General features: G+C 34.8%; 2 protein-coding genes across 5 annotated transcripts in view; one reads left to right on the top strand and one right to left on the bottom strand.

The window, feature by feature from the left end:
- The window catches only part of LOC123698475 (ATP-dependent Clp protease ATP-binding subunit clpX-like, mitochondrial), a 30,172-nt gene extending 6,465 nt beyond the window's left edge, over positions 1-23,707 (top strand). The window contains exons 2-13 of one of the 4 annotated variants that reach the window (XR_006752409.1): positions 5,082-5,213; positions 7,649-7,850; positions 11,761-11,939; positions 12,625-12,747; positions 13,399-13,543; positions 14,068-14,159; positions 16,901-17,250; positions 18,471-18,563; positions 20,258-20,386; positions 21,208-21,364; positions 22,359-22,414; positions 22,821-23,707. Coding sequence is in view for 3 of the 4 variants with exons in the window: in XM_045645115.1 (XP_045501071.1) it covers positions 5,082-5,213; positions 7,649-7,850; positions 11,761-11,939; positions 12,625-12,747; positions 13,399-13,543; positions 14,068-14,159; positions 16,901-17,250; positions 18,471-18,563; positions 20,258-20,386; positions 21,208-21,348; positions 22,359-22,412 (1,640 nt within the window). In the remaining variant the exon portion in view is untranslated. The remainder of the gene's footprint in view (positions 1-5,081; positions 5,214-7,648; positions 7,851-11,760; positions 11,940-12,624; positions 12,748-13,398; positions 13,544-14,067; positions 14,160-16,900; positions 17,251-18,470; positions 18,564-20,257; positions 20,387-21,207; positions 21,365-22,358; positions 22,415-22,820) is intronic. The other 3 variants (XM_045645115.1, XM_045645117.1, XM_045645116.1) reach the window with 3 other exon arrangements.
- Positions 23,708-23,714: 7 nt separating this feature from the next.
- On the bottom strand, positions 23,715-25,427 carry LOC123698476 (kynureninase-like). Its single transcript, XM_045645118.1, has one exon. It carries the CDS (start codon positions 25,207-25,209, stop codon positions 23,908-23,910), a length of 1,302 nt encoding a protein of 433 aa, XP_045501074.1. The 5' UTR covers positions 25,210-25,427; the 3' UTR covers positions 23,715-23,907.
- Positions 25,428-25,918: the final 491 nt, after the last annotated feature.

Below are 25,918 nucleotides of genomic sequence, written 5' to 3' on the forward strand. Positions count from 1 at the left end.
GGTAATTCGGTAATTTCGGTAGAATAAAGGAGTTAGATGCTATAAAACATTCCTAGTACTTGGTCTAAGCAGCTCAAGTGAAGCTATTAAACTGTTGTTTACTTAGTCTACTGTTTCAAATTGAATTGAGTTACTTCACACAGGATAATAATCATAAATTATCGTCTTACAAAGTTACGATAAGTGCACGGTTGTCGAAATTGGACATTCAGTCCAATTACTTCCAATAGAACGCCTAGTCTATTGCATGCATCGTGGTGAATCACATTCGACAATTTGAATGGAAATAAATCTACTTTGAAATAAGAAATCATCGGATTAAACCAATTATTTTGCAATCTTTATATAAGTAGTTTTTGTTATTAACTGTTGTAAGCGCAATTGTTTTATCCTATCAAGCTATCAAGCCATCGTTTATAATTATGTGTTTGTAATTTGTATCCTTGTCACGTATTTTTCACAAAGCGTCCTCTCATAAAAACCCAAAAGCCCATAAAGCAATTCGGTTAAAGTTCAACTCCCTATATTATGTTAATTTTAATTAAATCTTCCAAGTTCGGTGATATCTCCATCTAAGTGTGTCAGAAAGCTTAAACAACTTAACTTAATGATAGAGGCAAGTTATCTACCTAGTGCTTATAAGTACCTGTACGTGGTAACTAAGAAAGCTGTCTTGCTGCGAACTAGTGCCACAATTTAATGTCGGTACTTGGAAATCGAAAGTGTTTTGTGATAAGAATTAGTTAATCTATATTATTGTAAGTTATAAGTTCTCTCTTTATTCTGAATCTTTTTTTATTTATTTTATATATAATTCTTTATTGTATAAAATATGAGAAAACAATAGTATGCAAACAGAAGTAGTATTACAAAAGCATAATTGGCATAAAAAGCGGCGTTATTGCTAAACAGTAATATCTACCAGGCAACCTGACGGAAGAGGAAATGCAAGAAGATTATGGGATAGTGCAAAAATATTTATTGCAATGAAAGCTTTCGTAAATCTTTCGTAGGGATGGAATTTTGGATATGGTAGACAGATTATGGTCAACAATAGTTTTATATACCCTTGTAATAAATGGAATAGTTGCAACTAACAAAACTTAAAATTAAGATGCGATAAATAAAAGTGTTACAAAATCAACAGTGCATAACCTAACGTGACTAATCAGCGATATAATTGATAGATAAACGTCGAGCAGATAAAACAAATTGATTTTAACAACTTTTTGCCTATTATTCTATCTTCCATCGCCAGATGTTATTTAGCTATAATTTATTATTTACTGCCAAACCAACTATTTCAAGTAAATCAATTCGCAAAGAAAATGATTACCCCGGTGGTAAAAGCGTGAAAAATTAATGACAGATTTGCTATGAAAATGAAATAGGCATAAAACGCTTGTTAAAATACCCTTCTGTTCCAGTCAAATTATAATCTTATTCTTTAACCAGAATTATTTCAACTGTCTGTCAACCACGTAAACAATACAACTTTCCCTCAAATACAAAAGACGCTTGCAGAGTTGCTAGAGCTGTACTGTTCTAATCGGCTTATAATCTTGGCCTTAACCAAAAATAATCCAATTGTCCATCAATCACGTAACGTACAAACTTTCGTTCAAAGACGGTCATATTACACGATTTCCGCAGTTACAGTCCGCGGAGCGTTCGCCAAATTGAAAGTAAACTACATGCATCGGAAGAAAGTTGAGGTAATATAGATTGATTTGATGTAACTCGGCGGTGATAAACGCGGACGTTGCGCAACTGTGCAATTGTGCATGCTCCAATCGACACTTGGATATGAAGTGAGGGGAAAAATTGTAGAGATGCCACTCAAGGTAAGCTCAAGGCAAGGTGGAAGATAGAAATGACTAACGGATTTTCATCAAATATTAATTTTGATCAAATAGTATTTTTTAATCAAACACATGAAAAGATACTATACTGGACTAACTAGTAATGGTTTCTTCTTGGATATCTATTTTTGGCAATCTGAGAAAAGGAAGCAAAGGGAACATCGAAACCAAAATATAATAAGCCTGTCTAAAATTCTCTGTTTCGCTGTGTCGCTCCTTGGTACCAATGTTATTTTAAGAAGGAAATTCTGCAAAATGTTGTCCGTAAACTGTTAGAGCCCAAAGGTTTTACTATTATCCTTATACGCTTATTGAGAAGTGTCGTAAAGTTCCAACAAGCTTATGTTAAGCTTTCGTCACACGTATATAAGCGAGTCGTAAACAATAATCACAAGTACTTTGGCTCTCACTGTACACGAGGAAATAACATTGCATCATTAACTGAGGAAAATCCTGTATAAATAATCCTTACTTTAATATGCCACCTTATATTCCTTTGGAAAGTCCTGGCTCGTAATGTATGGATTACGTATCTGAGTTATTTATCGGTTAACTTCTTTAAGAAAATGTAATTAATGTTTCATTTTGCTTTTTTACCTACATATTATGTAAATTGCTTATTCTAATTTTCCATATTTATTCAGTTCATTGTATTAAAAAATTCTGTAATTATATCACCTGACACCTATTTATCGTACCTTTCGTATGTTATTTTTTATTGTATTGTTAATTAGCTAGGTTGTAGTTAAAAAGCGATATTTAGTGACCAAAATACTTCTGAGCCAAACCAAAAACAATAATTGCAATTTAAAATAAACATAACAATATTACGTAATTATTTCAATACGAATATTTTCTACTTCTACAACTGCACTATTCATAAGTGCTTATACAGAACTTTCTACGTATTCGAGTTGTCTCATTACGGCCAAATTGAGACAATCATCATGTTCGCTAGTTACTACTGTGTTTCTAAAATGTTTTGATGCGATTATAAAAGCATTATTGTCCATTGGTTGGTGTAACCGCTGCGTCACGATGTTATTCCTACCGGTGTCTGGCGCCAGCGGATTCCCTCGGTATTGTACAACCGAGTTTCTTTTCTAACCTACATTGGATGCGAGAGCTTTTGGTATAGTAACGCGAGCGAAGCGATTAGTTTGAATCTTGCACTGCGCACTGTGACCTTTTAGAGGACTTATGGTCTACGTCTCGGTGATAGTCTTGGTGATAGAGATTTGACTGGAGCTAAAAAGTATGTAATATCATAATAAACACATTACGCTTAGAATTAAGGCAGTTTGCTAGGCTAGCTAGGTAATATGCCAAACCTGAAACCATGAAAACCAGATTAATTTTAAATTTAATTTAATTCAGATATGTACACAATTCACAAATAAATAAAAAACTCAATTTATTCAACGAGTCCTATTCCAAGTGCGATAATTAAATTACGTTTTGCTATTGTTTGATTTTCAAATACAATTATAAGATTAAGATGAAATTAAGTAATCATAAATTTCAGCACTTTGAAATGGATATAAAATTTAAGCAGAGAAAGTGTCTGATTATATCTTGTGTGTTGTTTTTTTTTTGTTTTGTTTTCACCAAAGTTACGAGCTGCGAACTTTATTCTTTTTGAATACTAAACATTGCATGTGCATCATACTTTTATTTATTTGTTTGTTTAACGAGAAATTTACAATGTTTACCTACTTGTTTTTTTATTTGGAAAGGAAAAAAAAGGTACCTATAATGAGGAAAGTACGAAATATTTCGTGCCTTGGGGTTTTTACTTTTTATTCATATGCGTTGGAGGTTATGTAGGTAGGTATTTTTATAGATCAGAATTATTGCTGTAAAAGTATTAAATATTCCTACTCACGAATAAGTCGTATTGGATAGTAATGAATAAAAATATAAAAAAAATGATGTTTTATTTAAATTGTAAGTGAAAAAAATGTCTACATCTAATTACAAGTGAATAAAAGTGTAAATAAGAAGTGGTTTAGGTATAGTTATTGTTAAAATACTAATTCGTCATCATTTTGGCGAAATTTGAAAGGCGGTTTCATAACATCATTTATAATCACGAAAATTATTTTAAGTATTATTGTATACTTAATTATATTTTATTCACTAAAAATATGAATTTATGAAATAACAATGTTAAAGTAAGGCTGCGCTTGCGCAAGTGACCTTGAAACTCAATTCGCTTAAAAGGTATTAGGTATCATTTCCATAACTTTTAGTGTATTCAAATTAATTATAATAGTGTATTCTAGGACACATCGTGTTATGCTAAGCAATAAAATATATTGGTAATCTAATATACGCTTTATAAATAATAAACATATAATTATTTAAATGTTTACACGGCATTTGGCACTATATTAAATAACGTATTAATAAAATTGTCTGTCTGTTCTGTTTACAATCATAACTGTTAGATGACAGGGAAAGTATAGTATAATAATATAGGTAGTAGGTAACTTACACTGTTTTTATTGTTGATCCGGAAGAAATTACCAACGTTACGTTATGTACTTAACAATTAAAGTAAACATTATCTAACGTGTATTTGACGTAGATACTACATACCTACGCAACTCGCGACATTGTTATGATCTACATAATTTTATGTACACATAACTGTTCAATTGAAAATATTGTAGTAATCAGATTTTACATATTATGTATGTCGATTTTCCAAAGTTGTAAATGTAATCTTTTTACATACTAGCTTTCCACCCGCGGCATCGCCCGCGTAGTCAAAGAAAAACCCGCATAGTTCCCGTTCCCGTGGGATTATTTCCGGGATAAAACCTATCCTATGTCCTTTCTCGGGTATCAAAATATCTTTTTTTTTATACACGATAGGCAAGCGTTTGACCACTATCCCGCCTGATGAGTGATGTAAAGCGGTGATGTGATCTATACAAAATTTCAAAAATAAAAAGTATGGATTATGAAATTGACAAAAACTTCAACAATATAGTTTAATTACCTACTAGGTATACAATCTTCATTTCCTGATGGTAATTTACGTAAGATAGATTTCTGTATACTATCTATAGGTACCTATTTAGATACTAATTTTGTATTCAAATAATCTTCTGAAAAACTATTTCACTAACAGAAAACTACACTATTAAATAGCGAAATAGGCTTCTTTTGTTTTAAACAAAACGTGTAATAACAACAACATCTTATCACCAGGTCCTGCGCAAACATGCCGCGGCCTGCGGCGGTCCGGCGCGCGCGCACTCAGCACGAGCACGGCGCTATGCAAGAGCCCCACGGAGCAGCCGCCCGGCCCTCCGCACTCGGGGAAAGATGCGTCTAGCACAGGTGAGATTGTTTTCCCCTTGCTGAGAGAATAAAAAACAATGGAACTTTTCCAAGTCTCTAGGTAGCAGTAGAAAGAATAAAACAAATTTCTAAACAACAGGTATCATCAAATATAATAGCCGTAGAATGCAGAATGTTGAAATAGTTTATCCCGTTTGAAAGCAGACAGAAAAAAGTAAAGTTAATGGTGTTTCTTACACAATCAAGTAGATATAGTCGCCAAAATAGATTTAAATGAAACAGTTTGGCACACAGCTTACAATCTGGACAAACACATACTAAATATATTTACTTCGAAAACGAATATCTGTGCTGCAGCGTTAACTGTGGCCTTCCTTCAAACATATAAAGATATGCATTCACGTTTAACCTCACTACCACCATTTCAAACAGCAAGGTTACGAACTCGACTTAGAAAAAACCCAAGCGGGTCAAACGCCTTGCTCTGAAGTCGTTACGACATCCGTAACAAGGTTAATGTTAATCGGTATTCGGTGGACAAACTTAATATATATCTAGTGATTTAGAGTCAGTGCAGACTTCATGTTGTCCGGCTATTAAAGAACAAGATAGCGTATAGGTATCCAATGTACTAAAACATTGAAATCTGATGAATGTAAAGGTACCTAACTCGCTGGTCGTTGAGTTTCCGAGATTGAAATAGGTTTTGCTCGCGTGCCTATACGAATGAATAATTTGTTTGGTCATTATGTATTGTATCTATAGGTATAATTTTATATCATCAAGGCATAGGTAACTTTGGTTCTAGACAAATTTAAACTTTCACGTTATTTGTCATAACTTCTATATTGAAACCAAGCGGAATATTCCTCACCTTTTTGTATTTCATGATAATAATAATGTACTATTATTTTTAGTACTATCTGTTATCACACCCGGCAGCAACATTGTAGATAAAAGGCCTAACGTAAATATAACAATATGTGACCCGAATGTAAATAATAGAATAAAGAATTGATAAACAAATGGGCGAGAGGTGAACGACACCGAGGCGGCAGTGCTAGTGAGGAAATAGTTTTGGCTAACACTCAGTGCAGAATTGTACAGTCAAATCAAATAGATGATAAGAGCAAAAAGCTAACTGAATTTACTATTGCTATCTAAAATTCAACTTCTAGATCTAATCGCATTTGCAATATAGTTTTATGACACCGTACTTCCCTTGCTTCTTTCATTTTTGTTCTGTATCTGATTCAGCAAAAGATGCAACCCTAATGCGATTTTAAATCGAGAGAGAACTTTGTGACGAACAAATCACTGGTACCTACTGCGCAGTACAAAAGAAAGTGAAACTCAAACAAAACGATATCCAATTAGTAAGTAAAACAGAAGCTCCAGAAAACTGTCAAGTTTTCATCGATTTAATTGGATGAATAAAGACTTGATTCTACAGATAACACACTGACTTCACATATATTTCGAATCATTGCACATTACCTTTAACGGCTCATGAACTTTACGGACAGGTGATAATTCTTCCCCGACACGTCGTCGTGATTAACTCGTACCAGACAGACGGAGATTATGGTCTGCTGTAAGGGCACTATCATTAGCAAGCATGTAATTAAGTAATAAATATTACGAACATCATAATCTCAAAGATATCGCTGCTCAGTGACATTCTTGTGATGTACGAAATGTTAATTGAGGAGTTATTACTGGGGTACTTAAATGTAATGATCGGGAGTAATTTGTGACATGGAGAAACCGCAAGGGAACTAGAATATTGCATAATGCAGGTACCATTTTCCTCACCTCATAATCAAGAAGTTTAGTTGTCTTTGTTTGATTTAGTTTCAAGATTGTTTATTTAACTATTAGAAATGCAGAGAATGGGTGAAAGTTAAACAATGTTTAATGATACAGAAACATTATCTGACATGTGCGATGTATCGCAATCACGTATAAAAGGGATTTAGATTAGATTGTGTAATAAGAGCAAAGAAAGTTACTTCGTTTGTTATAACATTGTGATTGATTGACTGATTAAAAATAATTACACTTGAAATATTTGTTATCTAATTTGAATCTGTTTTCAAAATATCTCACCCATCATATACCTCACGCAATTAAAAATTGTTCACTTGTATCACACATTATAATGTACCCAAATATTCGAAAGGCACTACCGCTTCAGAATTAGCGTATGTTAATTTCTAATGCGCTGCATTTTCTCAAAAACAATTTATTCATACTCCAACTGTATCCATTCTAACTCAACGTATCTTGCCATATTTCAATGCCCATTTACTACTACCATATTCCTACCTATTTGCAAAGGTCATACCCCTCTTTACGAGCGGTTCAATTCACTTACTATCTACCGAACCACCAGCTGAATTGCCTCTAGCATAAATAAGCATTCAGCAAACTGGCAGATCAATTGTCTTTTACAAAAAAAACGCATCTTCTAGGCTCTTCAGGAGGCAAAAAGTCGGGCAGTGGTGTGCTAACGTGCCCTAAATGCGGCGACCCGTGCACACACGTCGAGACGTTCGTCAGCTCGACGCGGTTCGTCAAGTGCGACAAGTGCCACCACTTCTTCGTGGTGCTCAGCGAGGTGGACACCAAGAAGAGCATCAAGGACAACGCTGAGAACAAGTCCGGGTTCTATAGGTAAGTGTTGTGACAATCCTACTAATATTATTAATGCGAAAGTTTCTGAGGGTAGGTTAGCAACTATTACTGAACCGATTGCAATTAAATTTGGTATGTAGGTAGCTGAATACCCAAAATAAAACAAAGGCTAACTACTAAGGTTTTTATATCAGACACAATTTCATTATGTTCGTCGAAGAAGTTTTCATTTCGAAAATAGGACACAAAAATATTGCAAAAAGAGCAATTGTTGTCTGATTTTGTAGGGTGATCTCATGTTTAGTTTTAAAAACGTTATTCGTTTATAGTTGTGTTTTGTATTGTTTATAAACATCCAAACTATAGTACTATAAAGATACTTATAAATATATCGAAGAAGGCAGAAAATTAAGAATAAATCTTTATACCTACATATATAAAAATGAATCGCAAAATGTGTTGGTAAGCGCATAACTCGAGAACGGCTGAACCGATTTCGATAATTCTTTTTTTATTATATTCCTTGAAGTACGAGGATGGATCTTATGTAGAGAAAACGTAAACATGTACCACGGGCGAAGCCGGGGCGGACCGCTAGTCTATAATATAAAAATGAATCGCAAAATGTGTTGGTAAGCGCATAACTCGAGAACAACTGAACCGATTTCGTTAATTCTTTTTTTATTACATTTCTTGAAGTACGAGGATGGTTCTTATGGAGAGAAAACGTAAAAATGAACCACGGGCGAAGCCGGGGCGGACCGCTAGTAAGTATATACAAATATCTTTTACTTCGGTTGCGTAAAGAAATGTATTCTGACAATTCGGTTTTTGATGTTGATTAATGTAAATAAGACGCGTGTAACACATTTCATTTTCCTGCTGAATAAATTTGGGAACGAATTTTAATTCGCATTGTATGTAATGGATCTCGGAAGGAAGTTATATAAAATTGTTTACGAAATCAATCTATAACTATATTAATTATAAAGCTGAAAAGTTTGTTCGTTTGTTTGAACGCGCTAATCTCAGGAACTACCTACTGGTCCTATTTGAATAATTCTTTCGTTGTTAGATAGCCCATTTATTTAGTAAGGCTATATAGGCTATTTTTCATCACGCTAGGAACAACAGGAGCCATGTCTGCATACCCTTGGAATTAAAATAAAATGATATTAGTAGAATAGAAATAAAATATTCGTATTTTTTTAATTACACTCTTCTTTGTCGTATCAATACACGCCTTTGTGTTGTATTACATTTACATAATTTTTTTAAACCTGCATTTAATCGAGATTATCTATTTAAATACACAGAACCTTTTGTGTGAAAGACTAACAAACAACTTCTTATTTCACAAGCATATAAGCAATTAGTATTTACATTTTGTGTATGAGATTGTTTAATTTATTAAAAACTATGATTTATGAGATCATTACTCTTATGCAAAGTTAATAATCTATCGGATAATTATTGCATTCGTGTTGTCTTTTGTCATTGATTAAATGTATTTTTAAATGTTTGTCAATACGTGGTTAAATAATTGTAGTTTTCATATTGTTATCTAAATAAACAAACATTTATTTATTGGATTAATGCACTGTTTAGATTTGGTTCGAAAAGATATTTTCGGAAATCGATGACTTGAGTGCAAATGAATATTATTTTCTAATTTAAAAATATTACGCATCACAATATTATATACCAACATTAAATTACAAACGGAATATTTTTTATATTTTTGGAATCAAACGTTTTTAAATATTTTTTCATTGAAGGAGGATTTTATGTAAGTGTTTTGATTCAACAGGTTTTTACTAAGGGTCATTTATCACACACTATATAATTAAATTTTCACGTACACACATGAAAAAAGAGTGAATGAACTATCATTTTTCATATCTTCAATAACCTTGCCGATGTTATAAAATCTATACTTCAAAATTGTCTCAACATAAATTAATTTATTTATATCATATTTTAAATGCCATCTAAAAATGAATTTAATTTCATTGATAATAAAATGTTGCTCAATCAAACTTAGCCTCATTCATTGCCAAATTTTTGACACGTGTTTAATAGAAACACGTTTTGTATTAGTCATAACTCATAAGTGTGTAATTTATTATGTGCATTTTGTTTATTACGTCGTTTATAAATTGTGTATCTTCTGCATAATACTATTTTGTAGTTTATCGATTTACTTTACGAGCATGTCATCCTTTTCGAAGATGAACTAAAAAGCATAATATGTTCAGTCGAAATTGTTGTTATACTATATTATGTACTTTAACAAAATTCATAAATAAAAAGTTCGTTTTTCGAAAAGAGATCCCAACTACAGCTTCAGGAACTAATGTCGCAGCGTCAAAGAAATATTTATTGAATCGTCTATTCTTAATAGATTTGTGTTCTTTACAAACACGAAGCTTCATTTCGATTCCGCTCCGAGCGTGTCAATTTCCTCCACATAACTCCATTGTCTTGAATAATGAGTGTTCCTCGTACAGTATAAAGGACTATTGTCCAAATAGACAATACATATTAGAAAAGCGTTTCGGTGAAATGAAAAAAATACCACTTTTGAAAATAATAGATGGTGAATGCGCTCGTACAATTTGGCCATTTTCACAACCATTTTCGCTTAACCTAAATTTGGATAATCGTTTTGCATCGAGTGAAGTTTAATCTACATTTTAAATAGAGAAAGTGTAGTGACAATTTGTTGAAATGATTTTAATGATCTGTAGCTAGTTTTCTTATCTTTGTTTACGTAGTATATATCTACTGAATTTCTTTATTCTATGGCACGTTCAGAAGAACGAAAGACTTGTATACCTAGCTCCCGTTCCTGTAGGATTGCCAGGATAAAAACTATCCTATGTCATGTTGTCGGCTCTGAAACTATCTTTGAACTAAATTTTACCCTAATTGGTTAAATAATTTAGACGTTAAGAAGAGACATACACATACAGAGTTACTTTCGCATTTATAATAGTTAGGATAGATATATAAAAGTGAACTTCGTATCGCGAGTTACGTTGACCTGTGAAAGTGATAATTGCTAGTATCGCAGTAAAATGTCATTGTACAGTGAGATAATTGTGTGTGAATGTAAGCCCTGATAATCTTGTGTAGAAAAATGTTATAGTTGTAGTCGAGCAATGACTAATGACGAAGCTAAGGCAAATGGCCGAAAAGAAGATATAATATACAAACTATGCATTTTTATGGTACACTTTACTGAAAATAAATAATTCTAGGTTTGGTTTTTGAGATTTATTTATTCAAGTCTAATTATGTTATCAATAATAATAATATCATCTTACGTACATTAAAAATAGTTTTTCAATTTCGGTAGGCAACTTCGCGAACACTACTAAAGGACCACTTTTTGCAAGTAAATACATCAAGATTGATATTGTTTGTAAATTTTAAATGATAACAATTGTTTTGAAACATGTTGCAATATAGAAATTAAAGACTTTTTAACGGATTTTAAACGCGATTTATTCATTATATTATTTTCCTAAATGTATAATTCTCGCGTAAAACCAAACTCTAGAAAATACTATGTTGCAATATGAGATATATAAAGATTATTTCAGTAAATATGCATATTAAACTCGTTTATCAATAACATTGTTTTATCTCTCTTATCTATTAGAATGTTATCTATCGGTTACTAGCGTCTGCGCATGTTTTACGTAGGATCGTACGATTGAGAAAATATTATTGTTTACCTTAATTATTCTAGTCTTTATTTAGATAGTAATATTTCTTTGTTTTATTATATTACGATAATATCGTAATGTGTTGTTCGATTGAAATAATGATGCAATTTTTTGAATTCGATTCTGCGAGATCGATCTTAAAATTAAAATTTTCTTAAAAATTATTTTTTTTTAACAGATTAATTTATACAATGTTTTATCCATATTAATTGCAGAAAACCGCCGCCCCCGCCCAAGAAGATATTCGAATACCTCAACAAGCACGTGGTGGGGCAGGAGTTCGCAAAGAAGGTGCTCTCTGTAGCCGTGTACAATCACTACAAGAGGATCTACAACAATGTCACTAGCAACTCGGCGACCGACACGCACCATCCACTGCATCAGGCGCATAAAGGTTAGTGAAAAAACAAAATATTGTCGATTTGCTACGAGAAAATATATCGTAATCCTTCTTACTTCCTTCCTACTAATATTATAAATGCGAAAGTTTGTGAGGATGTGTGTGTGTTTGTTACTCTTTCACGCAAATACTACTGAACCGATTACAATGAATTTTAGCACACATATAGAGGGTAACTTGGATTAACACAAAGGATAGGTTTTATCACGGAAATTCCACGGGAACGGGAACTATGCGGATTTTCCTTTGAAAACGCTTTTTCTTTCGCTTTTTCTTTTGTCCGATGCCCTCAGTTAATAGTATTGACTGTTACATAAACAATAATTGAATTTGTTATTTTTGGTTTATGGCATTCAAATTTATACTAATATTATAGAGCTGAAGAGTTTGTTTGTTTCTTTGAACGCGCTATTCTCGGGAACTACTAGTCCGATTCTAAAAATTCTTTCGGTGTAACGTAGCATCGAGGAAGGCTATAGGATATATATCATCGAGCTATAACCCACAGGAGTGGAGCCACGGGGGTGCAACCGCGCGGAGCAGCGCTTTATAAATATTAATTTATAAAGAATAGAAAGAAGAATTTAATTTATTCTTTATACATTTATATAAACAATGATTTCCACGATAGTCCATAACTATATTTAACTTTATAGAGTTATCTGTCTGTCACTTCCAGACCTCCTCCACCTCAGCCAGACCACAGGAAGCGGTACCCCCAGCGGTGAGATACTCGAGCGGCACAGCAACGAGCTGCGGCTGGAAAAGAGCAACGTGCTGTTATTGGGACCTACGGGGAGTGGTGAGTTGGAACTTGTGGAAATTAAAACGAAAAATGATGTGATTGTGTACAGTTTTATAAGTGTTTGTGAAGAGGTAAATCTGGTACCACTTGTTTCGGTGTGTATTTTATAAAGTAGTGATAACAAGTCTGTATTTAATTTGTTTTATATACTTTATAATGTATGATTTTAAACATTTGGTCAAATATTTCACTGATAGCAAGCTACATTACTAGCAAGTGACAAATTGTTAATTTTTTCTTATTAATCTGTACCAAATCAGCTAATTATTTTTGACAGGATTGTGCTATTTTTTTGTTGTATACAAAATACGCGTACATAAGCGTGTACATGTGTCATATTCATGCAGATGTGTATGTACATAGAACGTGTAATTTTTTAAGTCATAACTAGTAACTGCTATCACCACACAATAATAATATAAAACTATTCACGTTGTTGTCAGGTAAAAACACTCAATAAAATAAATAAATAAAATTATATTTATTTGCCAAAAGAAGGTTATTAAAATAAGTAGGTACAGATTACGACAGCGGACCCCGCACTAGGCGCAGCCTGACTCGCGGGGCCATAAAACGATTTTACAATGAAAATGGAGGTTCACATAATATATGCAACACGTTTAATAATAACTCCATATCTCTTGCCAGGTAAAACGCTACTAGCACAAACGATAGCAGCATGCCTGGACGTGCCGTTCGCGATCTGCGACTGCACCACACTGACGCAGGCGGGCTACGTGGGTGAGGACATTGAGAGCGTCATCGCTAAGCTGCTGCAAGATGCTAACTTCAAGTGAGTTTGTTTGTTTGAACGGTCTCCCCGTGTTGACTGTCTCCCCGTGTCGACCGTCTCCCTGTGTCGACCGTCTCCCTGTGTCGACCGTCTCCCTGTGTCGACCGTCTCCCTGTGTCGACCGTCTCCCCGTGTCGACCGTCTCCCTGTGTTAACCGCCTCCGTATGTTAACTGTCTCCCTATATTAACCGTATTCCTATTTCGACTGTATCCCTGTGTTACGTCTCCCTTCAAAATACGAATAATTCATACTTTGTGCTGTGCTATTAACCGGCTCCCCGTTTCGACCGTTTCCCCCTGTCAACCATCTTCATGTTTCCGTGGCACAAATAATTTATAATTTGTGCTGTGTAATTTTCTACTAAAATGTCTAAAATAGCACTTGGACAAGCCTTGCGACGAATTAAATTGTATTTTCTGATTGTTTTCTTTTTTTATTGGTTTATTATAATTGAAGAAAATTCAAAAAATTGATTCAAATGATTAAAAGACAAAATTTTAAATATCCAATTTATATTTTCAGTGTGGAACGCGCGCAAACGGGGATAGTGTTTTTGGATGAAGTGGACAAAATAGGTGCAGTGCCCGGTATACATCAGCTCAGAGATGTTGGAGGTTAGTTATTTATTAAGTTAGATTTAAAATAAATTAAAATAAAATATTTTTAAAGAAGCGAATTGAAGCGCAAGAGCTTAAAAGAAACAAATATATTTTAGGAAAAGATTTGCAAATAAGCGAATTTTGCAGAAATTGTGAATTAATAAATTGTGTTTGAATTTATTAATAACTGTCATTTCGGTAGTATGTGTGTCTGTATGTATGCGGATGCGTAAGTGTATCATGTACATGAGTATCGGTCAATTAAGGAAAGCTGGCATGTTCACAGTACTCACACTTATGCAATTTCACTTACAGTATGTTCAAAAATAAATGCGACTCTAGTTTCATTTTAGACTTGAATTGTGAAATGGGTGCGTTGTAGATAAATATATGCAAATATAATTATGAAAGCTCTCGTAATTTACCTGTAAAATTATAATTTAAAAGTAAATCAATTGATGAACTTAATTATTTATTCTAAAAATAATCAATTGGATAAAAGTATTAATAATCATTCAATTATCAAATAATAATTAAATTTCAGGTCATAAAAACAATACAAATAACACGTGCGCTCACTCCCAAGTCCCAACACACGGATGGTTGTTTTGATAATGATTTAAATGACGGACATTTTCTGCAGTTGCGGAGCAGTCTTGCCCTGACTTTGGTCGAGTAAAAATATCTAAGAAATATTATATTTGTACTAAGTACGTAATACCTACCAATACGCGCTAACAAATACGTGTTACATGTTTATTGTATAATTTTCACACTATTGGTTTTAAACTCAAACTCAAACATTTATACAATTAGACTTCTTCTAGAAGCACTTTTGAATCGTCATAACAGTTTAACAGTTTTAACATTTACCACCAATTCAGAAAGCAGTATCTATAGAGAAGAAGAAGAATCTATTTAATCGTAATCGTAATCTTCTACTTCACTGAAACTTTCATCGCTCGAAGAACACGATGTTTCGCCGTCGGAATTTCTTAATGTTATTATAATTGAGTCAGTGTAATTATCTACTTTTGGTTCTAATTGAATATATTTTTCCTCATGTTTTCGCGTCTTTCTCCAAACGTCACTAAACATATCCAGACTAATAGCATTTGCTTCCTTTCTAAATAATTCTTCCACAGTTTTCAAGTTAAATTTCACATTTTGTGATGCTACTTTCCCTTTAATTATGCCCCATAGTAACTCTATTGGGTTGAGTTCTGGATGGTATGGTGGAAGGCGCAATACACTATGTCCATGATCTTTGAGGATTGCATCAAGTAAAAATTGTGTATAGTTTGGCGTATTTTTTTTAAATAATGTCATTTTTTTTTTTTTTTTTTTTTTTTTTTTTTTTTTTTTTTTTTTTTTTTTTCACCATGTTTTTGTTCTTACTTTTTTTCTGTTTCTGTGCGGCTTGTATACTTTGTTGTCAATAAATGTTTCATTCATTCATTCATTCATTCATTCATAAAGAATAGGTATTGTGTTTTATTCTGGATATTCGCTCGTCTTTTAATTCTATTAAATATGCTTAGGATATGTCACAACTAAGCGCTCTAAAAGATTTTCCGCAAAATTTAATTACGGATCAACAACTTTACGAACACTTCCAAAGAACACATACCGCAATAAGACATTGGTATTCAATTTTAAGTAAGAACAACCGATATCGTTTGTAAATTAATGTAATTGGTGATAACTCTGATTATTAATTAGTAATTTGATTTTTGAAAAAAAAATGCCGATTTTAGTCAAAATTTATATTTTTCTAACAAGATCCTTATCATCCAAATTTCCACCTTGGTGAGAAAAATTGACATTTCTAATGAAAATGAACAAAAAATTAAATGATTTTATTAAATACTGTAAAATAGTCTATAATTCTTCCATTTACTGTATCACAAAATTCTTCATAGATTTTTAGATATTCGTACTACACCAATAACATCACCCTGTATTTATAAACAATTGCAAAATATGACACATACATAGGCCGGGAGAAACTGACACAAAATTTCGGGTCATTTGTAACAGAATGGCGGTTCTACAGAGGTCTTATTACGCAATGACAAAAAGAAAAATGATGGTCAGAACGCTGGTACCGGCGGACTAGTCGCGTGGGCGTAAGTCACACTCGTCGGATAAGTAAGACCCCTCTAGACCGCCATCCTGTTACAAATGACCCGAAATTTTGTGTCAGTATCTCCCGGCCTAACATGTGCAATGTGTAAATGTGTTGACGTTCCAGCTCTTCTTAATATATCAATACGTATGCGATTGCGCGGTTATTCGTATGTGTGCGTGTGTGTACGTATGTAAGTACGAATGAGACTAAGGCTGTAGGACTAAGTTGTTAAAACTAAATATATTTAGTTTAGTATAATTATATATTTATTTATTTTAGGCAACAATTAATGTTGTAACAGTTAAAGGTCTCAATATAACTTAAAACTACGGCCCAGTAAAACTATTTAAATACTACTCTGCATGCCTGATATTTTAATACGTACCTTGTTTCTAATTCCGGCCTTTGTTTCTTTATGTTTTTTTGTAATTTATAATATTTATTATTGTATTCATTTTTTGTACAGTACAATACCGGCTATGTCTTGTGTGGAAGGCGTCGGTCGCCTCTAGCACAGGTTTATACCTAGTCGAGGCGATCGTCGAGTTCAAATTGTATTGTGTTATGTATTACTTAGTACTAAATAAACGATTTTTATTTATTAAAACTATGACCATGTCTGCAGGCGAGGGCGTGCAGCAGGGCATGCTGAAGATGCTGGAGGGCTGCGTGGTGTCGGTGCCCGAGCGCAACTCGCGCAAGCTGCGCGGCGACGCCGTGCAAGTGGACACCACGGACATCCTGTTCGTGGCCAGCGGCGCGTACAACGGGCTCGACCGCCTCGTGCGGCGCCGCTCCAACGAGCGCTGTCTGGGCTTCGGCGCGTGGGACCCGCGGGCGGGCCGGCGGGCCGCCGCGGCGGTCGCGGCCGCCGACAGGTCGCCGCTCGACCGGCCCGCCGGCGAGGGCAAGGAGGCCGACCGCTGGCTGCGCCGCGTGCAGGCGAGGGACCTCATCGACTTCGGCATGATCCCGGTGAGTGCTGTGTATAAGTTAGATATAAGTTACATATTGACATGATTTTAAAAGAGCAACTATGGAGTTTCTTGCCGATTCTTCTCCATAGATACTGCTTTCCGAATCGGTGGTAAATGTTAAAAATACTTATGTAATGACGATTCGAAAGTGCTACTAAATAGTAGTCTAATTGAATAAATGAATGTTTGAGTTTGAGTTTGTGGTGCGCCCGCGCCACCTTGAGGACACAACGTGCAGGCGACTCTTTACAATATATAATGCTACATCCACACCCTGGCTGTTTGTCATAAACACCGCAAGCAGCGAATGAAGTCCCAAATAGCAACCACAATCACCCAACACAAACAGCCATCCACATGCTTGGTGAACGTTCGTAACATTCCGAATCGGCAAACATGCATCCTTTGATCTGGCAAGAAAACCGACACCGATGTCAGCATCGGTGTCGGTTTTCTTGCCAGATCGATGTTCGGTCACTGCCCAACACAAACACAAACAGGCAAACAACGACAAACACCCATCCACACGTCCGTGTTTGCTGTTGGCTATTTGCCATTGTTTGTCAAACGTGTGGATCGAGCTTAACATGCAGTACCCAACATACAGTACGCAATACATAACTTGCAATATGGCACGCGATATGACACGTGACATGCCACATACCACATGTATGACACGCGACACACCACATGTAACACATAATATAATAAAGTAAAAGCCCGGGATTTGTCAAAAGCTGAAAGTTTATCTAAGTTAGCTAGTTAAAATAATATAATTGTATTGTAATACCTATAAGGTTGCTGATATATATGTAAAAATGTATTGGCATACAATAAATGATTTGAAATTGAATTATCTATGCATTGCCAGTGCTATAAAAATAAAAACAATCCCAGACTACATCGATCAATAAACATTTCTTAGATGTAAACAAGTGATAACTGCGTTAAAAACAACCGACTTCAAACTTGCACTTGCAACATTTACAAATACAGACAAAAATGCTCATAAAATAAAGCTACTGGGCCTATCCCAATAAAATTTTTATGGGACCAATTCGACACCATCCCTCATCGAACAAAAAAAGAATCACGTAAATCGGTTCAGAAACCTCGGAGTAATCGGTGTACATACATAAAAAAAACATACCGGCCGAATTGATAAACTCCTCCTTTTTTTGAAGTCGGTTAAAAATAATATGATGTTTTTCATTACAGGAATTCGTCGGCAGATTTCCAGTACTAGTGCCCTTCCACAGCCTCGACCAAGATCTCCTCGTTAGGATACTCACTGAGCCTAAAAACGCTATTGTAAGTTGTTAAATTTTTTCCTAATATTTGTTGAATTTGATTGTACTTTTTTACATTTCTTTTTGTATCATTTTTCCAAAAAATTGTACAAATTGACAACATTTCAAAATTTTAAGCTACTTATTTTTTTATTTTAATGAAAACTAGATCAAAAATTATGATACACGTATTTTTTGCTTTTTCTAAATATGGAAGTTTTCATTCATCTTTTTGAGTTTTAAAATCATCTCATTCTAAAATGTCGTAAGCGCCAAATGACGTCATACATACGGAGGAATACATTTTTTCCTTTGCCACATACCTAGTTTAAATTAAAAAAAAAACTTGACAGCTGACATTTTGACACATTTGTCACTTTGAGTCGTCAAGCTTTGTAAATATTGTTATTTGTTATTTGCTGATCCAAATTTTAAACAAAAGAAACTTATTCACAAGTACTGATGATTATGACTTTATGCAGGATTTGTTAAGGGGTGCTGAAAATTTCTGGGAAACAAATATACTATCCCAAAAACGTTGGAAAGTGTTAAATAAATACAACTTTTAGTAAGTAAACAAAGTCTTTTATTTCAAGAAAATTATGAACACTATAGGCACTATTTGTATAATATAAATAGATATAAATGAATTGGTCCAACTCCAATCGAACAAACATCACGCTAATGAGATTAAATTAGAAAACCAAAACACAATAACACGATTTAAAAGTTTGTTTACATGAATAATTCACAAAAATGACATATAATATGAAATTTGACACATGCCATACCCTGTAAATGTCAGTGATAGTTTTTTTTTTTTTACTTTTTTTAAATTAGGCTAAGGCGCATTTTTATTCCTCCGTATGTATGACGTCATCATCACATTTATCGTTTTTATTTAATTTCTCATAAAATATGCGATTAAAAAATGAAATAATTTTTTTTCTGTAATCGCAAGAGCAAAATAAAGAAACGGTTTTTTTCTTTCATGGCCTTATAAAAAATGAAATGTTGTCAATTAAAAACTTAACTCTTAGTAAAGCGAATCTTAATTTTTATTTACATTATTCATCACATCTGTTTCGACCGCAGATAATAATAGGTGCCATTCTATTGAAATGTACGCCGATTAAAATACTGTTTAAAAATTATAGTTTCACAATAGTAGATTGTAAATTAGATAAACTACGTCATTTGGAGCGGTCGGGCATTTGTTTATGTCTACAAAGCGATTAACCACGTCCACACTGATCGAGCTGCTTCGTGCAGTAATAAATTCGCGAGGCTATGTGTGGACCCACTTATAAGAACGTAGAGCTTGCCTGTAAAGGACCACACTAACCGACTCCTTTCGCATCTTCTCGCAGAGCAAACTCTGAATCGCGCAAGCGAAACGTTTTAACGCATAAAAATTATTTTATTTCCTTCGTTTCCTCAAACATGTTGTGTAATATGGCAATGTTTATATTGTCTGTATTATAGATTTATTAGTCTGTATTAGATTGAAGTATGTTTTGTTCATTCGTTCCTATGTTCACTCGCTCGCTCTCTTGCTCTGTACTGTGTGACGATGTAACATGTAATGTTAATTTTTAATTTTTAAGAGCAGCTTTTTAATTTTTTCTTTAGTTGTAAAGAAAAAATTAAAAAGCTGCTCGAAATCCTCGTTTCATTTTTAAAACAACTTCAAACAGAATGTGTGTGTGTGTGCAGGTAGCGCAGTACAAGCTGCTGTTCGCGATGGACAAGTGCGAGCTGACGTTCAGCGAGGAGGCGCTGCGGGCGGTGGCCGCGCTCGCCATGGAGCGCAACACCGGCGCACGGGGGCTCAGGGCCATCATGGTGAGTTCCAAACATTGTCATCGTCGTCATCATAAACATCACCATCATCATCACTATCATCATCGTCTTTCTATTCGTTGATGGCATCATCAACAACATCATCATCAAACTCAAGCTCAAAATTCAAACTGAAATATTCATTTTATTGAATTAGACTTCTTTTAGAAGCACTTTTGTCATTACATATTTTTAACTTTTACCACTGATTCGGAAAGCAGTATCTATGGAGAAGAACCGGCAAGAAACTCCATAGTTGCTTACTTCATCATCGTCATCCTCTTTGTATCGACAAAGAGGATCTTCATCGATGTCATTATCATCATCACCAACATCACTAACGTTCTCGTGATCGTCTACATCATCAAAACCAATATCATCGTCACAGACATCGTCTTTATCGTCGTCGATATCATCATAATTATCATCATCATCAACATGATCGTCGCCGATTTTATCTCCGTGATCGTCATCATCATCTTCACAAACGTCAACGTCAACTTTTATCACGTATCCGGATTTCTGTAAAACTGTCACGTGGTCCAGATTTATGTAAAATTTTGTCACGTGATCGAGATATATGCAAAATTTTGTCACGTGATCGAGATGTATGTATAATTTTGTCACGTGGTTGTGATTTATGCAAAATTTTGTCATCGGGTCAAGATTTATGCAAAATGTTGTCACTCGGTCGATATTTATGAAAAATTTTGTCACGTGGTCGATATTTATGCAAAGTTTTGTCATGTGGTCGAGATTAAAGTAAGATTTTGGCATCTGGTGAGTATGTATCGTAAAACACGCGCTCTCTGACTGTATTGCAGGAGAACCTGCTACTGGAGGTGATGTTCGAGATCCCCGGGTCGGACATAGCGTCGGTGCACATCCACGAGGGCTGCGTGCGGCGCAGCGAGCCGCCGCGCACCGCGCGCCGCGACCAGCCCGCCCTGCGGCACTGGCCCCCGGTGCGCGCCGCCAACTGTACGTGCGCACGCACACACCACACACGGAACATTACACGTCACACGTTATACGTAACACGTTACACGTAACACTTTACACGTAACACGTTACACTAACACGTAACACGTAACAAGTAACACGTAACACGTTACACGTCATAAGTACACATGACAACGCACACTATCGCGCCGTCCGTCGCGTTAACAGTTCCCCGTCGGTGCACAACGCACCCATCCAAACTCCCATGCGTAAATGACTCTTCCCACCGCGCGTCGTCATTCCACAAGTCACACTTACACATCACACGTTACCAATCACACATCACACGTTACCCATCACACGTTACACATCACACGTTATACATCACACATCACACGTTACCCATCACACGTTACACATCACACGTTACCCATCACACGTTACACATCAGACGTAACCCATCACACGTTACACATCACACGTTACACATCACACGTTACACATCACACGTTACACATCACACGTTACACATCACACGTTACACATCACACATCACACGTTACACATCACACATCACACGTTACCCATCACACGTTACACATCACACGTTATACATCACACATCACACGTTACCCATCACACGTTACCCATCACACATCACACGTTACCCATCACACGTTACACATCACACGTTACACATCACACGTTACACATCACACGTTACCCATCACACGTTACACATCACACGTTACCCATCACACATCACACGTTACACAACACAACCTGACACGTGACGCACGAAATATTTTTTATTTGATTTTGAACAAAAATTTGAAAAAGAAAATTGAAGTGTGATTTTCTTTTTCAACTTGGGTTATAATTAATGATGTAGGGAAATGTATCGCTGCTATAAAATATTCTTCCCTTTTTCTGTCTTTTGTTTTGAAATAGCATTTTTTTATGAAATACTTGCGATTGTGTAGAATATTATCTAAAACGTTAAGAAAGGAACACTGTGACGTTTCTCTTGCAGGAGACATGCGACACGGCATTTTTTACTCGCACACAAGACGGCTTCAATATGTGACGGTGTGTGACGAGATACTTTGTTTTTTTTTTTTTTGTTAACGTTAAGTATTAGTTTGAATTTTTTTTTGTAAATTTTGGGGTCGGGGGGGGAGTTTAAAGATATAGGTGGTATTAATGATGGTAGATAGTGTAGAAACGCGTCTGTGATTCGATTATTTTTTGTGATTTTTTATGGCAATAGTTTTAACGTTTGTAGATGATTTTTTTATTAGATAGTGATAAACAGTGTATTATGCACGCGAGTGATGAGATATTTTGCGTATTTTTTTTTAATTTTGTAATTTTTATTTTTTATAGACGTTATCGGAATAGTTTTTTTTTTAACTTTAAGAACCCTTTTGACATTAAGTTACAGTTTGTAGCGAGACAAATAATATGTTATTTCATACGTTCTATTACTTTACAGGAATTCCAAGCGGACCCCGAACCATCTGTAAATCAATATGCGCTGTGAGCGGACACGCGCGTGGCGGCTGACGGACAGACAAACGAACGAACAAGCTCCGGCAAGACTTGCCATAGACAAGTGTCAGCCCGCGACCATAGACACACCGTGTTCCATAGCTATGTTATCTATGCCCGCTTTTTTAACGAAATTTAAATGTTTTCGAAATTCGCAGTTTGGATTTTAGTTTGCACACATTGTTTTCACTAATAAAGCATAAAACGTCATTCCTCTCTTGCCTGAACGATGTAGGATTGTAACAATTTTGACAAATGATAGGTAATTAGCTCAATTGGTGTTATTTGTGAAAATTAAAAAGTAATGTACTGGCGTTTCAAGACCTACATTTATAACTATAATAATGTTGTAAAAGATAAGAGAGATAACAAAAAAAAAAACGAAAAATTTACGGATGATCTTAACAGTAGTTCCTTGTGGTTTATAAAAATTGAAAAATAATTTAAAACGTTGTACGGCCGCCGTGCAACATAGTTCTTGTGATGTAAATTACTGTAAATATTAAATAGAAAGAGTATATTTAAGGTTTAATAGTTTAGGCATTTTTTTTAATCTACATTGTAAGTAACGATAATATGATTATTCGGTTGACAAACTGGCAATGTGTTGCCATTCAAAGTATTCGTTCGGAAACCCAAAATATTTTGACATTTTGTTTTTGTTATACATAGATTTTTTTTTTTATTTAACACGAAAGTGATGTGATTATAGCTAGGGTTTAAATTTAAATTTTATGGAATTTTAGAAACGTTTTGAACGAATTGTATAATCACATTACAAATAGATGAATAGAATAAGCTTATTTTCAAATAAAACCATGAAAAAAACTATATTTTATTGTTTTATTTCTGCAAATCCATTTCACAAGAAACAATTACTATGAATCTTTACTAAGGGTATAGCTTTAAAGTTTTTAAAAACGTATTTCAAATATTTCGAGATAATACTGAAAATGAAAAATTGGCTATGACTCTTATAATTGGAAAATTATATGCAAAATAGTGAAGAACAACTAAATCAAACATCTTATTCACACCACAACATTCCGTTTACAACTAAATTTCTTATACGATTCGGATTTCATAATATCCACTAATACTTCAACCATAGTATAGACTTCGCTATAAGTGGTGTACATTGCCACTGGAGCTAAACGAATCACATTAGGATCTCTAAAATCTGGCACAACACCCCTTTCTTTTAATGCCAGAGATATTCTGTAACTTTCTTCATGTTCTAAACATACGTGTCCCCCTCTTTTACTGTCTTCACGCAAATTCCCAATCGAGAAACCAAACTGAATTAACTTATTGTCAATCAAGTATATTAAATAGCCAGTTAGTTTTAACGACTTCTGCCTAACCTTCCTCATACCACAATCGATAAACATTTTCAACGATCCTTCTAACGGTGCCATAGAGAATAAATGCGGGGTTCCAATTTGCCAACCATTACTGTCCTTGCGATGGTCAAACTTCTGACGTAATAAAAATTGAGTCTCCACTCTATTCCCGAACCAACCAGCTAGTCCTGGTAAGAGCTGGAAATGCTTCCGGTTTATATACAACGCCCCACAAGATCCCGGACCACCGTTCAAATACTTATACGTACACCACACAGCAAAATCCGCGTCTATAGACTTTAAATCAACCTCTATTGCCCCCACTGCATGACATAAATCCCAGCCAACAATAATACCTCTTGCTTTCGCTGCGTCGGTTATTTTTTTCATATCCAGTATCTGGGCAGTTCTATAATAAACAGATGGTAGGAATACTATTGCTACATCATCAGTCATTGCTGCAATAACATCGTTTTCGTTTATGAATTTATTCACCGATTTAACAATTTTCACTGATTCTTCGGGTGTATAACCTTTTAACCTTACTTGGCTGTCTATCGCATATCTATCGGTGGGGAAATTTAAATCATCAAGCAGTATTTTGTATCGATCTTTCGTGGGTTTATAGAAAGTTCCTATCACTTGGTGAATGTTGACGGTGGTCGAGCCTACAACCGCTATTTCGTCATCGTCAGCTCCCACTAGAGGAGCCATAAGCTTTGCTATTTGAGAAGAATATAAGTAGTACTTATTTTCTTCTACATTCCAAATTTGTACGCCTTCGTTTTTCCATTTTTGTATCAAATCAAGGGTTGTGTCTTCTGCATCCTTGGAAATTAAGCCCAGCGAATTTCCGCACATGTAAATTGTATTTTTTCTGATATAGAACCTCTGCCGTAAATGTCCGAGGGGATCATTGTTGTCGAGGAATTTGGAAAATGCTGGACCGTCTTTAAACTGTTGGTCCATGACGTTATATGCCTTATCCATGGCTAAGTCTCAATATATGAGAGACTTCTATAGATTATTAGCGTTTTATACTAATCGCACTTTTAGAACCACTTTATATGATCTAAGAAAGTTCTAAGATCCTGTTATGGTGGACAATTTGTAGTAAAAATGATATAGGCAATAAATTAGTCCCCTGCGGCTTGCAAGAAGACTACTAACTGCTATGAACATTATTATTATACTATATATTTTTAACAATCAATAATATTTACTTAGTATGTACAGTGAGATAAATTAAATGTATGTTAATCAATTGTTAATGTTAACTTGACATTGAGTTCCTGAACAAATAAACATAAAGTAACTAAGTATATTATATACTTATTTATCAGATAGCGTTAAAACGATTACAAAATAGCTGTTGTCTTACAGAGTAGGGGGTCATAAAAGTGATAGGTTGTTCTAACTATTCAAAAGAATATTTCTATGATTTTTAAACTTTGAAACATTTTTTTTCAAAACTCGATTTTATGGCGTCTGCAATCAGTGCTTAAAAGGGAGTGATTATTTTTAATTAGCTTTGCTCCGCGGTTTCACCCGAGTGGCTCCTGTTGGTCTTAGCGATGATATAATATAGCCTATAGCCTTCCACGATGAATGGGCTATCTAACGCCGAAAAAATTTATCAAATCGGACCAGTAGTTCCCGAGATTAGCGCGCTCAAACAAACAAACAAACAAACTCTTCA

Source organism: Colias croceus, chromosome 16, assembly GCF_905220415.1.
Source record: "Colias croceus chromosome 16, ilColCroc2.1".
NCBI classification, from domain to species: Eukaryota; Metazoa; Arthropoda; class Insecta; order Lepidoptera; family Pieridae; genus Colias; species Colias croceus.